The 20,241-nt window shown below is 40.3% G+C and overlaps 1 protein-coding gene across 2 annotated transcripts in view; it reads left to right on the forward strand.

Moving 5' to 3' along the window:
* SLC12A1 (solute carrier family 12 (sodium/potassium/chloride transporter), member 1) overlaps positions 1 to 20,241 on the forward strand; it is a 100,666-nt gene that overhangs the window by 39,315 nt on the left and 41,110 nt on the right. For both annotated transcript variants that reach the window (XM_011928567.1, XM_011928568.1), the window contains exons 12-17: positions 1,517 to 1,624; positions 1,945 to 2,068; positions 4,203 to 4,304; positions 6,242 to 6,397; positions 10,388 to 10,487; positions 13,560 to 13,671. In XM_011928567.1, the coding sequence (XP_011783957.1) occupies positions 1,517 to 1,624; positions 1,945 to 2,068; positions 4,203 to 4,304; positions 6,242 to 6,397; positions 10,388 to 10,487; positions 13,560 to 13,671 (702 nt within the window). The remainder of the gene's footprint in view (positions 1 to 1,516; positions 1,625 to 1,944; positions 2,069 to 4,202; positions 4,305 to 6,241; positions 6,398 to 10,387; positions 10,488 to 13,559; positions 13,672 to 20,241) is intronic.

Consider the following 20,241-nt stretch of genomic DNA (forward strand, 5'->3'; position numbering starts at 1 on the left):
ACTCAATAGCTAGTTTTCAACCCTTGCCATCCTCTGTCCCCCCTCTAGTAGTCCCCGGTGTCCCTTGTTGCCACTTTATGTTCATGAGTACTCAATGTTTAGCTCCCACTTATAAGTGAGAATATGTTGTATTTGGTTTTCTGTTCCTGTGTTAGTTTGCTTAGGATAATGGCCTCTAGCTGCATCCATGTTACTGTGAAGGACATGATTTCATTCTTTTCATGGCTGTGTAGTATTGCATGGTGTATAGGTACCACATTTTCTTTATCCAGTCCACCATTGATGGGCATCTAGGTTGATTCCATGTCTTTGCTATTATGAATAGTGCTGCACTAGACATACAAGTGCCTGTATCTTTTTGGTTGAATGATTTATTTTCTTTTGGATATATACCCAGTAAAGAGATTACTGGGTCAAATGATAGTTCTGTTTTAAGTTCATTGAGAAATCTTGGAATGCATTTCACACACGGCCTTCAGCTTAGACAAAGCCTTTGGGGTGGCCCTGGAGAGCCTGGAAGACAAGGGTAAGAGAGAAATTGTGAGTGCCAGAGGGAAGGTAAATAAGGGGGAAGTAACAATGGAAGTTAGGAAAACTGTAGGACTTTAAACCTATTAATTTGTCTGCATGATTGGTGAGCAGAGGGAGAAGTAAATTTGTCGTGAAAGCTTCACTCTTCTGTTTTAACAACCCACAAAGAGAAATTAACTCAACTGAAGTCATTATTCCAAAATATGACTTAAATTGATAGAATCACATCATGTCTCAGATCTAAAATTATGTTTAATGAGCACAGAAATAGCAAAGGTCTGAAAAGCCTCTGTGTGCAGGAAGAAGAAAGGTTAATGGCTGTAAAAAGACTAGTAAACAGCTGAGCCCCTCCCCAAACCATATTAAAATACTGCTTTCTGCTGGATAGAATTCCCCATCATCAAAGAAACATATGGCCACACAGAACAGAGGGGAAAATGTCAAAATCCTTGAAACCATTTCCTTCTTTATTTTTTCCAGTATCTTCTGGATATATTGCGGTGAGCATTTATTATCTTATAAATAACCAAAAAGGCCATTTCTATTTTTAAAAAATAAAATTAAGAACATGAGAATGGGCCAGGCACAGTGGCTCATGCCTACAATTCCAGCCCTTTGGGAGGCTGAGGCAGGCCGATCACTTGAGGTCAGGAGTTCAAGACCAGCCTGGCCAAAATGGTGAAATCCTGTGTCTACTAGAAATACAAAATTTAGCTGGGCATGGTGGCAGGTGCCTGTAATCCCAGCTACTTGGAAGGCTGAGGTACAAGAATCGCTTGAACCCAGGAGGCAGAGGTTGCAATGAGCCAAGATCGTGCCAATGCACTCCAGCCTGGGCGATAGAGCGAGACTCCGTTTCAAACAAACAAACAAGAATGTGAAAGCGAGAAAGAAGCAGGGGGAAAAAATCTAGTTGAAAGCAATTTGCTTATGAAACAGATTCCAAATCACAGGAAGTCTCCTTACTTGTACCTCTCTTCTCAAGGTCATGAGCATGGTATCAGGGTTTGGCCCCCTCATCACTGCAGGAATCTTTTCTGCAACGCTCTCCTCCGCCCTGGCCTCCCTTGTCAGCGCACCCAAAGTGTTCCAGGTAATACAAGCACAACAGCTTGTGCTTCTCCCTATTGCTGTTTCCACAGAATGTGAAGCAAGCTGAAATATTCATTCTCACTGGCAATCATTTTCCATCATTTTCTGAAACAGTTAATGTTTGCATCTGGCTCAAGTGCTATGTCTGCCATATAGTCAAGATTGATTCAAATAATATAAAGAATGATAAAGTGCAGTGTTAACTTGTGCCTCATCTTGTGTATCACTTAATCTTTCCCCAAATCTTCCTGTTTGAATCACCTGGAGAAAATGACTGTGCATAGCTATAAATGACAAATGTCTTCTCTTCTTTTCCATTAGGCTCTGTGCAAGGACAACATCTACAAAGCCCTGCAGTTTTTTGCAAAGGGATACGGGAAAAACAATGAACCCCTGAGAGGATATATTCTCACTTTTCTTATAGCCATGGCATTTATTCTTATTGGTTTGTAAAGTTTTCTTGTTTTGATTGAAAACCAAAGAATTCTTCTGATTATTCATAGGGCTTTCCTTTTAGTTTGAAAAATTACCCATTTCATGTTTAGGATCCCATTTGGGAATATTGGCATCTAAGAAGGAAATGAGAAATCTTTGTGTGTAGAGGGCCTTTGAGGAACTCGAGGTAGACTTTGAATTTTAATCTATTTTTTGAATCTGAGTGTTCGAAATCCATCCATCCAAATGCAGCTGAATCCTTCTTCTCACCTGCCTGAAACTGCCTAAATCTAGAGTCTCCCCCAGCTGCCATAACTACTGACCTGATGGCTAGCAGAATTGAATTGCCTGTTACTGTTTCTGGGAATGTGGTCCACTGAGCATCTATATCGCAATCACCTGGGGTGTTTGGGCGAGTGCGGAGACTTCAGGCCCAATTCCAGAGTAACTGAGTCAGACTCTCTGAGGGTAAGGAGTCTACATTTCACAAGTCTACATTTCAAGTAGACCACTGGTATTTGAGAACCACTTACCTAGACTATAATCTTGGCTTCCTCTCCCCAGGTGATATAGAAACAGCTACATAATCTTGGAGAGGAACATTCATCAAGTTAAACTTGCGCATGTCTCACTCCTCCCTAAGGCCTCACCTTTGCTGATGAGCATATCAGAGGAAAAGCAGCAGAAGGCAGAGGACTTTGGGAGCCACACATAGGCGGGCAGAGACTTCTTCAGCACAGCAGTGCCAAGCAATGAGGGCTCCTCATCATTACATATTGAACTCAGGAAGGGACTATAATTCATGAATCCTCATAGCATTTGTATGAGGCTGAAAAAGGGAATTTGTAACTCTCTGTGTTTGTTAGATTTTTAAAAATTAACTTAAAAGTGATTTCATATAGAGATGTTTCAATTATATAATTTAGCCTTTAAGATCTCAAATCATTGCCTCATGCTGCATTTAAGTGAGTAAGCAACCAAAGTTTTAGAAGTCTTGTATACATTAGGTAATATCATTTAAAATCATTCTTTCAGAACAAGTGGATTGGCTCCATGCATAAGCTTCATGGCAGCTGTTTTGCCTACTTTCTGGTTGGTATCCATGTTCCAGAATCACACCCAGCTGCCTGCATTTGCATCATTGCATCACTTGCATCATTGCATCATTTGCATCATTGAGGGTGATAGGTGTCTGACCTTCAGATAAAGGATGACGTCTCTATATTTTTTCTTATATTGCCCAGTAAAAAATCCAGCTGGAATTAAATCATACCAGCTATTTACTCCTGAGGCAAAAGTATTTTCAGACCAGGCACAGTGGCTCATGCCTGTTCATCCCAGCACTTTGGGAGGCTGAGGTGGGCGGGTCACTCAAGGTCAGGAGTTCAAGACCAGCCCAGCCTACATGGTGAAACCTTGTCTCTACTAAAAATACAAAAATTACCTGGGCATGGTGGCAGGCGCCTATAGTCCCAGCTACTAGGGAGGCTGAGGCAGGAGAGTCACTTGAACCTGGGAGGCAGAGGTTGCAGTGAGCCGAGATTGTGCCATTGTACTCCAGGCTGGGGGACAAGAGCTAGACTCTATCTCAAAATATAATAATAATAATAATAATAATAATAATAATAAATTTAGCTAGCCTTGAGAGGCAAAACTCTCTAGAGATGTGGAAAAGGTATGAATGACAAAGAGTCCTGAAAATCAGAGAACACATATTGGGTCTACGCAGGAGATTTCCACTGGGGAGTTTTCAGTGCACTGGTATTTAACTAATATCCTGCAGAGCCTATTTATTGCATCCATAACAGTTAAAGAACACAGGATTAGATGCCTCCAGAAAAGCTACAAGGGAGTTAATTGTATGCCCAGTCCCACGCCTACCCATTGCCACTTGAACATTTTGTAGGTAGGGGTCTCGATTGTCTATTTTCTGATTGGTAGACTTTTTTATTTCTTACTTTATAGAAACCCTAGCTAAGAGTAACTATATATCCCCCAAAGAAAAATGACTAACTTCTTAAACTTTGACAGATGCTCGCTATGTTTTCAATTTCCAAATAAAGTCAAGCTTCCAGGCTGTAACAGCTGTTCAGCCCCTGGTCTCATCACTCATACGTACATGTTCAATTCTGTTACTTTTACAGCGGAACTGAACACCATTGCTCCCATCATCTCCAACTTTTTCCTGGCCTCATATGCACTTATTAATTTCTCCTGCTTCCATGCCTCTTATGCCAAATCTCCAGGTAAGCTGACTTCCGAAACTAAAATATGTCTAAGCAAACAGTTAGTTTGTCTCAATAAAATGAAATAAGTCAGTGAAAAGTGTTCAATCTGTGTTTATATGTTTCCTTATATCCTAGTGGGAAGCGTAATCTACTTTATTTTGGTGAGTTTGGGGATGAGTTTTGAAATAGAAAAAGAATCATTTGAGCAATGGCCTTTTTGACCAACTGTAAAGTCAATTTTCTCCCGTGGCAATAAATTATTCATTGCAAGAGAAACCACATTTATTTCAGCAGTAGAAAAACACCACTGTTTATTTCCAGGGTGAAAATGACCACAGAAGTGGAATTAATGTATATATTTGAAACTTCCTTACTATCAATTTGTTTCCTGCCCATGGTGCAGAAGAGAAGGATGAGTAGTTCCCATAATTACCTGCTGAGTGGGGGCAATGTAGACAGGCTGCACTGATGCTGGTGGCATCAGTGCACCCTTTGGGCTGTGGTTTAAAGTTGTTCAAAATTTCACACCAAGGAGCCTTCTCCTTTCTAGTCACTCCTCACCTCTTCTTTGCTTTCATTGTCCACTCCAGTTTCTTCTGCCTTTCTACCAGAATAGAGACTTGTCATTACCTACCTTCAGAAAGATCTCCACCTTGAGAACTTTTACCGGATATATAAACACATTTCCACTCATTTAGGGCCTGACAAGGTATTAAGCCTCCTTTGGAAAACTTGCTGCCAATAAGACAAAATATAGATGGAAGACCAATCTTAATCTAACGAATACTAGGCTACAGAAAGTAGCAGAGGACTTTCTGTTTCTCTGTGTGTTTTGTTAACACAGAAATGTGTGACTCCATGCCATGTTATGGCCACTTTTGACAAATAAGGTAAAATAGTAGACAGCCAGGGAAAAGAGTGCAAAGGAAAGTGGGAAAGAGGGGGAGAGAGAGAGGAAAATATAGAAAAGCATATAGAGGGAGACACATGGATACGCAAACCCAGAAAATGTCTCTCTCTCTCTCTCTCTCTCTGACACACACACACGGACGGGAAGCCAGACTCAGAGAAAAATAAGGCTATTTTCAATGATGTTCTTGAAGTGCTATGTCCATCTTGTGGCCATATAGGAAATTGCTCCCAAACACGTAAAGTTCTGTTGTGTTTTGGCAACTCCTGTATTAAAACGTACCCCATTCATTAACAAAAGGTGCCCTTCAAATCAGAGCTTTTCCCTCCCGTCCATACTGTCTTCCAGTTGCTTCCATTTCAGGAAACTAAGAGAACACAGAAAACCCCCACACATGTGCACACTGTGAGAAATATTTTCATTGCAGAATGCACGACATATTAACACATTGGGTTTAAGAAGCCTTTGCTAGCCGTTGAGCTTAAAAAGCCATTTCTCCTGCTTTTTTCATCAATTATTATTTCTGAAAAGGCAAGCACTGTCCTCTTAGGGTAATGGAAGAGCTACCAGGAAGTCAAGCAGATTGACTCTTGATGATTACTCCGCCTTCTCCATGGGAGCAAAAAACCCATTTTCTTCACTTTTTCTTTCTCAGACAACCAAGAAGTTTCTCTTCCCCACCTGGTAGATCCCACTCTTTCCATTCCTCCTGCCTCTTTTCAGCTCCTGATGGCATAAATACCAGATGCTTAAGGTTTGGAAGTTTGGGAAGACAGTCAGGAGCATGGAGTATGGAGGGTCCTGAATGGCACATTTTTCAGATGCTTAACATTTCCTAAACTTTACAGCATTCTATTTGGTGTAAGTACCATCTTCATAGACCAGGAACCCAAGATTACAGGAAAATAAGCACAGAACCTAGAAATTGACCTAAAAGTTCTGATTCTTTATGTCAGGGAAAAGGCATGTTACCTGCATTCTTACAATATTCAGTGGCATGATCGTAGTAGAGTAGAAGTTTTCCTTCTGCCTATTTTATTTTCAGGATGGAGACCTGCGTATGGAATTTACAATATGTGGGTGTCTCTTTTTGGAGCTGTTCTGTGCTGTGCAGTCATGTTTGTCATCAACTGGTGGGCAGCTGTCATCACCTATGTCATTGAATTCTTCCTCTATGTCTATGTGACTTACAAGAAGCCAGGTAAGATAACAAGGACTGTATGGAATAGGGTTTCCAAATCTCTCTCTAACTACTCATTTATTAAGCAATTTTATGTGCTTAGGTGAGGCATATGCAAGGTGGATACTAATAACATTGTGGAATATAATAGTAACAATAGTTGGGGCTGGGCGCAGTGGCTCATGGCTGTACTCCCAGCACTTTAGGAGGCTGAGGAGGGTGGATCATGAGGTCAGGAGTTCAAGACCAGCCTGGCCAACATGGTGAAACCCCATCTCTACTAAAAATACAAAAATTAGACGGGCGTGGTGGCAGACCCCTGTAATCCCAGCTACTCAGGAGGCTGAGGCAGGAGAATCGCTTGAAACCGGAAGGCGGAGGTTGCAGTGAGTTGAGATCGAGCCACTGCACTCCAGCCTGGGCAACAAGAGTGAAACTCCATCTCAAATAATAATAATAATAACAACAACAACAACAACGGCTAACCTCGTTGAGCACCTGTTATATACCATGCACTCATTTAATCCTCACAATACTATTAGTGCCATTTTACAGATGAAGAAACTGGGGTTCAAAGAGTTGACTACTTACCAAAGTAATAATCAGGATGTGATGGATCTGACCATATAACCAGAACATGTATGATACCAAACCAACCCGACAAGCTTTCCATTACATCACTTTCTGTTTCTGATGTCCTGATAAATTAGATATAGTCCCTGTGCTCAAGGAGTTCACAGAGTCACACTTAAGGAATTAATTATGATACAAAATAGTGACCACTATGAGAGTAATATGAGCAAATTGCTGAGAAAAGGGGAGGGAAGGATTAACTTTAGAGTTATCCAGGAAAACTTTCTGGTTCCTAACTTACGTTCACAGAGTCAAACAGTGGACATTTAACAAATATTTTTTAAATGAATAAATTAGTTTTTTTTAAAAAAAAAAAAAAAGCAACTGGGGTTTGGTTAATCAGAGTCAGGGAATGGTATTCTGGGCAGAAGGTGAAGCATGAATGACATTAAGGACACATACAAGTGCGGGGCAGCGTATTTGGGAAGGCTCAAGGCCTTCAACACACAGAAGGTTCCTGAGCGATGGGCAGAAGGATCACAGAGGGAGCCTGGAAGAGTGGTGGGGGCCAGATAATAAGAAACTTAAAGGTCATGCCAAAGAATCTGATGTTGTGAGCAACAGGAAGATGGCACAAGCTAATCAATTGAAGAAGCAATTGGATCTGAACTTTGGGTGTTGACTTTAGTACCAGGGATATTAAATCTAGGAGGGGTTGCAGACAGTGCGGTGCAGGGAAACCCAGAGCCACCCTCACATTCTCCTTTCCCTTACTCTGCCAGTAAAGCAGAGCTTGTAGTAACTACCTTGGAGGGGTCTGTTTAGCTTTTATTTGTTACTTTACATATTGTTAACATCATGTATAACTTACATATGGAAAAATTTATCCCTTTTAAATGGGCTGTCTGTATGTTTTGACAAACTTGTACAGTGTTGTAACCATCATCAAGGTACAGGATATTTCCATCATCCTCACAAGTTCCCTTATACCCCTGTGTAGTCAATCTCCACCCTCCAACTTAGCCTCAGGCAGCTGCTTTTCTGATGTCTGATCCTGTAGCTTTGCCTTTTCCAAAATACCATATAAATAGAAACATACAAGATATAGCCTTTGAGAAGACTTCCTTTCACTTAGCAGAATGCTTTTAGATTTATCCATGCTGTTGCATATGTAAGTGGTTTATTCTTTGGTGTCGCTGAGTAGTATTCTGTTGTATGAATACATCACATATATTCTTAAATTCTATTCACCAGTTGATGGTCATCTGAGTTGTTTTCAGTTTAGGTCCACAGGACTTTTATGTGGACTCACATAAATATTTACCCAAGATATTCCCTTGGGTAAATATCTGGTAGTGGGATTTATGATTAAATAGTAAGTGTATATATAACTTTATAAGAAACTGCCAGACTGTTTTCTGTGGTAGCAGTATTATTTTCCATTCCTACAAGCCATGAATGAGAGTCCTAGATGCTCCACATGTTTGTCAGCATGTATTATTGCCAGTTGATTTTTTAAAAGCCATTCTGATAGATGTGTATTGCCACCTCATTGTGGTTTAATTTACATTTTCCCAATGATTAACGATGTTGAACATCTTATTTGCCATCCATATATCTTTTTTAGTCAAGTATCTGTTTAAATCTTTTGCTCATGTTTTAGTTGTTTTCTTATTATTCAGTAATGAGAGTTCTTTATCTATTCTGGATGCAAATCCTTTAGTAGTATGTGTTTTGCAAATATTTTCTCTGGATCTGTGGTTTCTCTATTTTCCTTACGGTTTGTTTTGAAGAATAAAACTTCTGAGTTTTTGTGAAGTCTAATTTATCTTTTTTTTTTTTAATGGCTTACCATGTTGCATCTGATCTAAGATATCTTTTCCTAATCCAAAGTCACAAACTTCTAGAAGTTTTAATGCTTTGGAAATTATATTTAGGTCTATTATCCATTTTGAGTTAATTTTTGTATATGATGTGAGGTATTGTTCGAGGTTCACTTTTCACATATAAACGTCCAATTGACTAGTAGAGTTTTTATCCCTATTTAAAATAAACAGCCTAAGGTATGCTTAATGCCTGATGCACCATCAACACTTAATCAATATTGATCTTCTTTATCTCCAGATAATTATCGTTCACCCATTTCCCTGGATCTCCAGGAGAATAGGTTTTGTCTGTCATCTGGGGTGTATCTGTACCTTCTTGCCAGGGACTTCCTCTCATAAACCTTGGAAGATCCATTTAATACTTAAATTTGTAAAAAAAAAAAAAAAAAGGCCGGGCACGGTGGCTCATGCACACTTTGGGAGGCCGAGGAAGGTGGATCACGAGGTCAGGAGATCGAGACCATCCTGGCTAACACGGTGAAACCCCGTCTCTACTAAAAACACACACAAAAAAAACATTAGCCGGGCGAGGTGGTAGGTGCCTGTAGTCCCAGCTACTTGGGAGGCTGAGGCAGGAGAATGGCGTGAACCCAGGAGGCAGAGCTTGGAGTGAGCCGAGATGGTGCCACTGCACTCCAGCCTGGGCGAGAGCGAGACTCCGTCTCAAAAAAAAAGGAGGGGGGTTGGGGGGTAGAGATGGTAGAGCTGATCCCCCTTATGATGAAGATTAAGGATTAGCTTCTCAAAGATCAAACTAAAATGTTTGCTAAAGAACCTTGACCCTCTTCATAGAATTCTAGAAGTAAGAATTCCCATGCTATACAGCTTTACTGTTCAAAATATAAAGATTACTGCACACTTTCTGTGTATACAGAAATGCTGCTTCTCTTTTCAATTTAAGAATTTGGGCCAGGCGCGGTGGCTCACGCCTGTAATCCCAACACTTTGAGAGGCGGAGATGGGTAGATCACAAAGTCAGAAGTTTGAGACCAGTCTGGCCAATATGGTGAAACCCCGTCTCTACGAAAAATACAAAAATTATCCAGGCATGGTGGCAGGTGCCTGTAGTCCCAGCTACTCAGGAGGCTGAGGCAGGAAAATCTCTTGAACCCAGGGGGCGGAGGTTACCGTGAGCCAAGATCGCATCACTGCATTCCAGCCTGGTGACAGAGCGAAACTCCATCTCAAAAAAAAAAAAAAAATGTGTGAAGATGATTTGATTTTATTCAGGGATTGACCAGTTTCCCAAGTCTATCTGCCTGCCACGTGGTTATTGCACAGCCTCTCCCACCAAGCAAGATTTCTAGGACTGCAGTTGTATAGTCTGATCCTTTGCTGGAATGAAGCCTTTGCTTCTGAAGATTCACATAGTATTCATAGCAGGATACAAAGTGCTTTTTAGGAAATCCCACACTATATTTTCTAATTTGGGCACTCATCCTTGCTGGCATAGCCAAGGAAAATCATAGAAGGGAATGACTTGTAAGAATTATTCATGGTACACAGAGGAAAGGTCAGTGCTTCTTATGCCAATTTCCTCCTTTATCCACAGATGTGAACTGGGGATCCTCCACACAGGCTCTTTCCTATGTGAGTGCTTTAGACAACGCTCTGGAATTAACCACAGTGGAAGACCATGTAAAAAACTTCAGGTAAAGCTGGTGTCGGTGTCTCAGGCATCCTGGTGTTGTTCCACCTTAGAAGTGGCTCTCCTTTATGAGAGACAAGGGCATTCAAGTAGTTATAAGCTTTAAAGGTACATTCTAAAAATAAGCAGTCATACAAAACTGCTATATTTTTATGACAGCACCTCCTGTAAGTGAGTGCTTCTTTCCTTCCACACCCTACTCTGCCCACCCCAAACTATAGCCCCTCATAGTGTCAGGTGTCACCTTCCATGCATGGAGATAGCAAGGTGGACTAAGTAATGTGACTTCAGAGAGACTATCCTAAATCCTCACACACCTTATTCTGCTATTGTTTCCATTCCACTTAAGGCTTTAGGGCTTACTGAATTCTCTTAAAAGTAATGCTTTTTGCTTTTCATTAGTTGTATCTTATTTTGAATGAAATCTCAAACACAAGCTTGTATGAAGAATGAAAGAAAGTAACATAAAAATCTTGCTTGGAGAGGAACAGATTGCCTTGGGATTTGGGGTAGGTGGCTAGAGGAAAAAGTAGAGGGGGACTGTATTAGCCCATTTTCATACTGCCATGAAGATATACCCAAGACTGGGTAATTTATAATTTAAAAAAAAGATGTTTAATGGACTCACAGTTCCACATGGCTGGGGAGGCCTCACAATCTTGGCAGAAGGCAAAGGGGGAGCAAAGGCACGTCTTACATGGCAGCAGGCAAGGGAGTGTGTGAAGGGGAACTGCCCTTGTAAAACCATCAGTTCTTGGGAGACCTATTCACTGTCAGGAGAACAGCACAGGAAAAACTCACCCCCATGATTCAATTACCTCCCACTGGGTCCCTCCCACAACACATGGGGATTATGGGAACTATAATTCAAGATGAGATTTAGGTGGGGACACAGCCCAAACCATGTCATTCCATCCTGGGCCCCTCCCAAATGTCATGGCCTCACATTTCAAAATTAATCATGCCTTCCCAACAGTCCCAAAGTCTTAACTCATTTCATCATTAACTCAGAAGTCCACAGTCCAAAGTCTCATCTGAGACAAAGCATGTCCTTTCTGCCTATGAGCCTATAACATCAAAAGCAAGTTAGTTACTTCCTAGATAAAATGGGAATACAGGCATTTGGTAAATACACCTGTTCCAAATGGAAGAAATTGGCCAAAACAAAGGGGCTACAGGCCCCATGCAAGTCCGAAATCTGGTGAGGCAGTAAAATCTTAAAGCTCCAAAATGATCTCCTTTGACTTCTTGTCTCATACCCAGGTCATGTTGATACAAGATGAGTTCCCATGGTGTTGGGCAGCTCTTCCCCTGTGGCTTTGCAGGGTACAGCCTCCCTTCTGGCTGCTTTCACTGGCTGGTGTTGAGTGTCTGCAGCTTTTCCAGGTGCACAGTGCAAACTGTTGGTGGATCTACCATTCTGGGGTCTAGAGGACTGTGGCCTCTTCTCACAGCTCTACTAGGCAGTGCCCCAGAGGGGAGTCTGTCTGGGAGCTCCAACCCCACATTTTCCTTCTGCACTACCCTAGCAGAGGTTCTCCATGAGTGCTCTGCCCCTGCAGCACACCTCTGCCTAGATATCTAGGCATCTCCATAAATCCTCTGACATCTAGGTGGAGGTTCTCAAACCTCAATTCTTGTCTTCTATGCACCCACAGGACCAACACCACATGAAAGCTGCCAAGGCTTGGGACTTGCACCCTCAGAAGCCACCACCCAAGCTATACCTTGGCCCCTTTTATCCATGGCTGGAGCAGCTAGGACACAGGGCACCAAGTCCCTAAGCTGCACATAGCAGGGGAGCCCTGGACCATGCCCAGGAAACCATATTTCCCTCCTGGGCCTCCAGGCCTGCGATGCGAGGGGCTGCTGTGAAGTTCTCTGACATGCCCTGGAAATATTTTCCCCATTGTCTTGGTGATTAGCATTTGCCTCCTTTTTACTTATGCAAATTTCCATAGCCAGTTTGAAGTTCTCCCCAGAAAATGATTTTTTCTTTTCTACTGCAAATTTTTCCAACTTTTGTGCTCTGCTTCCTCTTGAATGCTTTGCTGCTTAGAAATTTCTTCTGCCAGATACCTAAATCATCTCTCTCAAGTTCAAAGTTTCACAGATTTCTAGGGCAGAGGCAACATGCTGCCAGTATCTTTGCATAGCAAGAGTGACCTTTACTCCAGGTCCCAAGGAGTTCCTCATCTCCATCTGAGACCACCTCAGCCTGGACTTTGTTGTCCATATCACTATCAGCATTTTGGTCAAAGCCATTGAATAAGTCTCTATGAAGTTCCAAACTTTTACACATCTTCCTTTCTTCTGAGCCCTCCAAGTCCCTAGGAAGTTCCAAACTTTTCCACATTTTTCTATCTTCTTCTGAGCCCTCCAAACTGTTCCAACCTCTGCCTGTTATACCTGGTTCCAAAGTCACTTCCACATTTTTGGGTACCTTTACAGCAACACCCCACTCTACAGGTACCAATTTTAGTCCATTTTCATGCTGCTATGAAGAAATACCCAAGACTGGGTAATTTTTCAAGAAAAAGAGATTCGATGAACTCATAGTTCCACATGGCTGAGGAGGCCTCACAACCATGGCACAGGGTGAAGGAGGAGCAAAGTTACGTCTTACATGGTGGCAGGCAAGAGAGTGTAGGCAGGGGAACTGCCCTTAATAAAACCATCAGGTCTCTTCAGACTTACTCACTATCATGATAACAGCATAGGAAAATCTGTCTCCATGATTCAGTTACTTCCCACTGGGTCCCTCTCACCATACGTGGGGATTATGGAAGCGACAATTCAAGATGAGATTTGGGTGGGAACACAGACAAACCATATCAGGGACTACAAGACGACTTTTTCCTTACTTCACACTTTTGCTATGACTAACTGAACTGAGAACACAAACATGTCCAGATGGACAGGCAGGATGATTCAAGAATTCTGGTGCAAAACTCATAAAATAGGGGAGAGGTTGTCCCATTCTTCCAAGCCTCTGTACCTGTCATCCCATTGGAATGGTTCTAAGGTTACAGACTTCTTGCAGTGGCCCATTCTCACATCTTTTTTTCACTTCCAGGCCCCAGTGCATTGTCTTAACAGGGGGACCCATGACAAGACCTGCTCTCCTGGACATAACTCACGCCTTTACCAAGAACAGTGGCCTTTGCATCTGCTGTGAAGTCTTTGTGGTAAGAGCCACTTCACCCCAGGGAAGTGCTTTTTCCTCCCTGCTTGCCTTGGATTATTTTGGGTGAAGAGAAAAGGTACATGCAGTGATAGGAAAATAGCAAAAAAACGGTTTATAGGAGAGCCCTCTACCTTGATTCATAGAGCAAGGACGAGCAAGAGCCCGTGATCCTGAATTTAAACAGGTAGATGTAAAGTGTTTCAGATTTCATAAGAGACCAACTAAAAGTGACAAATATTTCCAAGTGATGGCCTTTGAGTCAAGAAAAAGATAGCTGGCTCAGAAATAAAGTGAAGGCATTTGGAGTGATAACTGTCTACATAAATATAAAAGGATGGAATGAGCCAGATAGAGCACTATTACAGAGATTAACTGAGGAGGAAAGAACCAGACATAATGGCCTTAAATGACAGCACATGGAATTTAGATTAAATATTTGGATAAGTTTGATGACACTGCAGATACTCAAAAAACTAAACCAAGTTTTTCATGCCTTAGATAAACATTCAGAGCTAAATGAATTATTTTTGTTCAGGAAATACGAAGTAGACAAATAATAACCTATTGGTGACTTCCCTAGGAGGTATTCAAAACTGGTGCTAGTAATTTAACCATAATTGTTGATCAATCTCTCAAGTGTGGAGAAAGCGTTAAAATAATAATAAAATAATAAGCCAAAGGGTGCGGTGGCTCACGTCTGTAATCCCAGCACTTTGGGAGGCCAAGGTGCGTGGATCACCTGAGGTCAAGAGTTTGAGACCAGTCTGATCAACATGGTGAAACCCTGTCTCTACTAAAAATACAAAAATTAGCCAGGTATGGTAGTGCATGCCTGTAATCCCAGCTACTCGGGAGGCTGAGGCAGGAGAATCGCTTGAACCTGGGAGGTGGAGCTTGTGGTGAGTCAAGATCGCACCCTGCATTCCAGCCTGGGCTACAGAGCAAGACTCCATAATAATAATAATAATAATAATAATGTCTAAGTCTTCCACACTAGCCCACCTCTACTTGTATTCCCCCCCACCCTCACACACACACACACATGCACACACACCACTCAAAATTCTCAGCTAACAATGTATTTTTATAGTACTTAAGTACTTACCTATTCTTCAAACCATTTTTCTTCAAAGCATTTTTCTACAATTTTTCTTATTGGAGCCCCACAATAGCCTAGTGAAGCAGGACAGAAAAGTAGCCCTATTCCCATTTTACTGATTGGGAAAGTGAGATTCAGGAAAATTAAATTATTGCACTGGATCACACAACAAGAAAGTGGCAGAGCCAAGACATCAGTCCGGGTCACACAAGTGCGCTAAGTGTCACACCTTGAGGAGAAAGCCTTAGCACACTTGCATCCTTGGGAGTACTATTAGAATCCAGCACCACTACTTAAATCTCCAATACCTGCCAAGGAATGGGGCTGTCAGGAAGTCAGGTGACTTTCGAGCCAGTCAACTCTGCCATGATGCTGGGGGCTAATTTACCACATGTCATCGTGATCAGCACTTAAGTATCTCTTTACACTTGGCAATATTCGAAATGCTCTATGAAGCAGTTGTTCATATTCTCTTTCCTCTCAGTGCTTATATGACAGTAATTCAAACAATATAACTTAACGCAATTATCTGGTAGGGGATGGAGAGACTCCTACTGAGTACTTGTGAGATTGACAGGTTAAGTAATGACCAACTGTGACTCCAGAGAATTTTTAAAAATCTTATCAAGCACCTCTCTCTCATATTATCAACTTTGGTGCCCTGGATTGGTGGATTTCATTTTGGACAATGTAATATAGGAGCCAGTTTTGATGAAATAAGCAGTTTGGGGTGTTTTTCTTCTCCAGCAATTTAGAGAAAACTTAGTTTAGCAGGCAATAAAATATCTTTAGGACTGAAGATATAAACTGGGAGTATAAACAGTCATCTACTGGCAAAGGAGAAAGGGTCTCCTAAGAAACAAGAGAGATTGCTTTTAATTAACCCTTTGCTGCTTTAACTATAATACAAGAGGATAGTGCTGGAATATCATTTCATTTGAAGTAGGCACCTTAGTCTGTGCCCCCAATGGCCCTGTTCATTTGACACATGTTGGGCTGCATTATACATTACTATACTGGTCTCTCCATGTAGGGCCCAAGAGTCTTGCTCTCAGGTGCCAAGGTTCTCCTGGGGACAGAAAATAGTTACTGCATCAGTTAATGACTTTCCAGTTAGTTACTTTGTGTGAGCTCCTGGGGCTGCAGATGTTGACAGCATTTTTAGACTCTAGGCTCAGTCGTCAATCATCTTTGCAAAGAAACAGATGGAAGGGGATGTAAGGGGAGTAAGAATGCCATTAGAATTTTTTTTTTCCAAAAGCACAATGGTTGATGGTTAGGCCAACCTTGTGGAAAATGTTAAATAGTGATGATAATAAGAGAATGACAATTTAGATTTTAGGTCTAGGAAGCTGGTGCTCATGGGCTTTTGAGAATAACAGTCAAGTTTCAAATCATTATTTTGCCACCTATTAGTCGTGAGTCCCTTAGGCACATAATTACATCTCTCTGTGCCTTACTTTTCTCAGTTGTAAACTGAAAATAATAAAAATAGCACCTATGTTATAGAGTTGCTATTTGAATTATAGAAGATAAGCTTTCTAATGCTGAGTCCGGTGTCCCTCAAAGAGTAAATACTCCATTAACTTTCATTGTTACTGTGATATTGTTATTGTCAATATCATTATTTTTAGTATGCTATAGTTGCCATTTTTATTCCAGAAATATACTACCTTCAATAAAAACCTAAAGCATGCCCTCTTAGAAAAACCAGGTCCAGACACTGGATTTTGAACTTTTTAAGTGTGCAGCACTTTGATCATGATGGAACGGTGAGATATGTGCTTCCACCCACTAGTCACAGGACAGCAGGCTCTGGACTCCATCTTTCCGGTGGCCTGCAGCTATTGAAGTACTTGCTTTAAGTGCTGTTACATTACCAGAAAGGAGCAAGATTTAGAACTCATTGGCATTTTGATGTGGGTGGGTAGAGGGAAAACATGTGGCCACAGCTGTCATTTCCCGCAACTGTAACATTTTTATATTTGAAATGAAGAGAGCTGTACTCTTTGCTGGACCCCAAGCACCCACTGTGGCTTTTCAACTATCCAGCTAACTCTTACAGTCTCCTGCAGGCCTCTTCCCCTCTCTTGCTTTTTTACTATTCAGCTTAAAGATTTCAAGTGAGCAACTCTTCATCAAGGTAAATTTGGGGAAGCATTTTAAAGAATCCAGCTTGGTAATTTAAAAAATACTGTCTAGTCTTCTCTTCTGAACTAACATAAAATAAATAAGTGACATACTTCTGTCCCAGTAGGCTTTGTATTAAACATGTGAGTCATTTTGGTTTTTTGTACCTATCATTCCTATCACCATAGGAAGACAGAGGGAGAAAAACTCCACCTTGTAGTATCCCCCTCATATTTCTAAGCATAGCCAAGTTCAACAGGTTCAGCAAAAGGTAAGTTATTAGTTAAAAGTTGCAAGTTGCATCATCCACCGGTTCTACCCTATGTATCCTGACACACGTAAGCACTGCCTTTGTCAATGAGTTTCCTCACTTATGTCATTCATAGTAGATGCAGAGATATCCAAACCAATCATCCCAGATAACTTAATTTAAATTTATGTACCTGTAATTCTCTGGGCACACTATGTTCAGTTCTAGAAGTCTTACGGGATCAGTTGACACTTACCTTTCCCAAGTGCAAAGGCATCATACTGCAGCAGTTCCTTATTCATATACTTCTCAATTTTACATTTAAAAATAGGAATTTGTAATTAAAACACATAAAAAAACAGATATACGTTTAAGGATCAAATGTTAATTGAATTGAAACTCAATTCCATTAATCTGGGATTTGGAACACATATCAGATAAAGTCATTATTGTCCAAAAACACACCGCTTACCTCTTTTCTCAGTTTTGCTTGTCTTACCTCGCAAAAGGCTTTCAGGTCTGCAGTGGCATCTTTTATCAAGTACATTGTGTTGTGCTGGTGGCTGAAGAAATAAGATTTTTTTTTTAAAGGTTGATTCTGTTTTTTAATTTTGAAACACTAAAAAAATAACTAGGTTGGTTCATATAAAATTTGCGTTTTTATAGATCAAAATCGTTGGGTACTGGTAGTTTCATATGGCTCACTATATAAAATTAAAGGAGACCTTCAATTTATATTCTGCCTTTCCTAATTCATGACTGTTAACATTCTGGGCCAGATGCAGTGAGTCCCTGCCTAAAAAAGAAAAAATAAAAAAATAAATGGTTATAGATGCTTCCATTCACTTTATTTTATTTTATTTTATTTATTTATTTATTTGAGACACACTCTCCCTCTGTCACTTAGGCTGGAGTACAATGGCGCAATCATAGCTCACTGCAGCCTTGAGCGCCCAGGTTCAAGCAATCCTCCCACCTCAGCCTTCCCAGTCTCTGGGACTACAGGCATGCACCACCACACCCAGCTAATTTTTGTATTTTTTGTAGAGAAAGGGTTTCACCATGTTGCCCAGGCTGGTCTCCAACTCCCGGGCTCAAGCGATTTACCCTCCTCGACCTCCCAAAGCCCATTATAGGTATGAGCCACTGCACTCAGCCTTCCACTCACTTTTTAAATGAAATAAGCCATTACAGATCAAGTTCAAGCCCCTTTTAATACCGCTGCAGACCCCTGGCTCTCTCTGTCCCCAGCAGCAATGTTATCTGAATTTTATGCGTATTCTTCTCATCATTTCACACATGGATACCAAAATGTAAATCTGTTTTCATTCATGTTTTTCTTACTCATTAATGTTACTTTAAACCTGATTGTCCTCTCCTGTAAAGGAGGAAAGGGATGGCCTTTGACCGGCTTTCTCATGTAGAATCTCTCTTAGACTTTTACCCTGTTTCTTTTTCTCTTTTTTTTCTAAAAAATTATAAAATATCTTAAGAAAACCTAAAGTTCTCTTTGAATTATCTGTTTGAGGAGTTCTCAATAAATCTCACAGAAGACACCCACCTCTTAACTCTACGGCATAAGGAAGGCAGTTCAAGCCCATATAACCCAGGGAAAACTAAAATTCTCATTTTTTCTTCTATCTTCAACCTCCTCTTAATCTCAAATTTCACATCCACCAAGGAAAAAATATATTCTTTCTAGATGCATCTTATTCTTTTTTTTTTATCAGTGAGCCTCTGTTATGATGTTAATAAAATAGTGACATGACCAAATATTGAAAGAATGAAATGACCTATGAATTGGCACTAGCATGTATGGTAAAATAACATGAACCAAATCAGAAAGGGAAAAATTTTCTTTCCCGCAATTCCAACCAAAGCAGCCATGAAAAGAAAGACAGACTAATAAGACTTTCAGTGTTAAAAAAAAAAAAAAAAAAGTTGGAAAGAACATTGCACTTGGCAAATTCCTCTGTTTGATCCGAATGGGGTTGGAACCCCTTTACAAACTCTTTTTCATGATACTCACTTATTTAAAGTAATATCACATCAACTTCTCCACACTACATAATTAGAAATGCTTTATCCCTTTCTCAATTAATATCAAAGTTATAATATATACAAGATTTTTAAAGCTTCTTTGTTTGAATCCTGAATTAATTTATGTACTTATATTTTGGATCCCAACTGAAGCTAATCTCTATAATGTTACAATGGGGTAATAAAATTCATTTTTGTAACTATGACATATTTGAATGTTGAATAATTGTATTCCAGTATGTCTTTTCTCTTTGTTAGTTTGCTTTATTCTTACTACATTTGTATTGCAGCCTTCCTTGCTTTGCATTAATAAGTGTGCTACAATGATGTTATAATCGTTTTTAGCAAAGAGAGATTCTGCATGAAACATTTTTACGACTTCTCAATATGGCAAGTTTAGGCATTAAAGTAAATCTCTCTGTCACAATTAATGTTTAATCTGGATTTTTATAATACTAACAGACATACGTTAGACTGTATTTATTTAAATAAATGCCATTCTCCCCAGGGGTTCACAGTCACTGTGGTACAACTCACTACACTGATGGTTCAAAGTCTTTCCTGTTTGTTATTCTTCTATCTAATGGCTGTTGTTACCACTGAACTTCCTTGAATAAAATATTCTTTCTTTTTCTTGCAATTGAAGAAGTTTAGAATGCTCAAAGAAGGACTAGTGATTCAAAATGCATTGACAATCTGGAAACCTGAGCTAAATTGATCCATAATGGCTTATCTTTCCTTAGACTAGGTCATCTAATTTAGTTACTACCCTCCCAATCTCTCTACCTTTTCTATCTTCATGGAAGTTTCTTGTTTTTAAATTTTCCTTTAATAGGAAGTCAGTCAAACTGTTTTGAAAAGTTGGCAGGTTCTAGGAAATATGCTGGAAAAAATAAGAATATAAAGAGTCTGATCCAATTTAAACAGAATATTAAAATGGAAGGGATCCCAGAGATTGAATGCTGTGTAATAGAAACATATTATGTGCCATATATGTAATTTAAAATTTTCTAGTAGCCAATTAAAAAGGAGAAAAGAAATAGGTAAAGTTA

Source organism: Colobus angolensis, unplaced genomic scaffold (genome assembly GCF_000951035.1).
Source record: "Colobus angolensis palliatus isolate OR3802 unplaced genomic scaffold, Cang.pa_1.0 Scaffold78, whole genome shotgun sequence".
In the NCBI taxonomy this organism is placed as follows: domain Eukaryota; kingdom Metazoa; phylum Chordata; class Mammalia; order Primates; family Cercopithecidae; genus Colobus; species Colobus angolensis.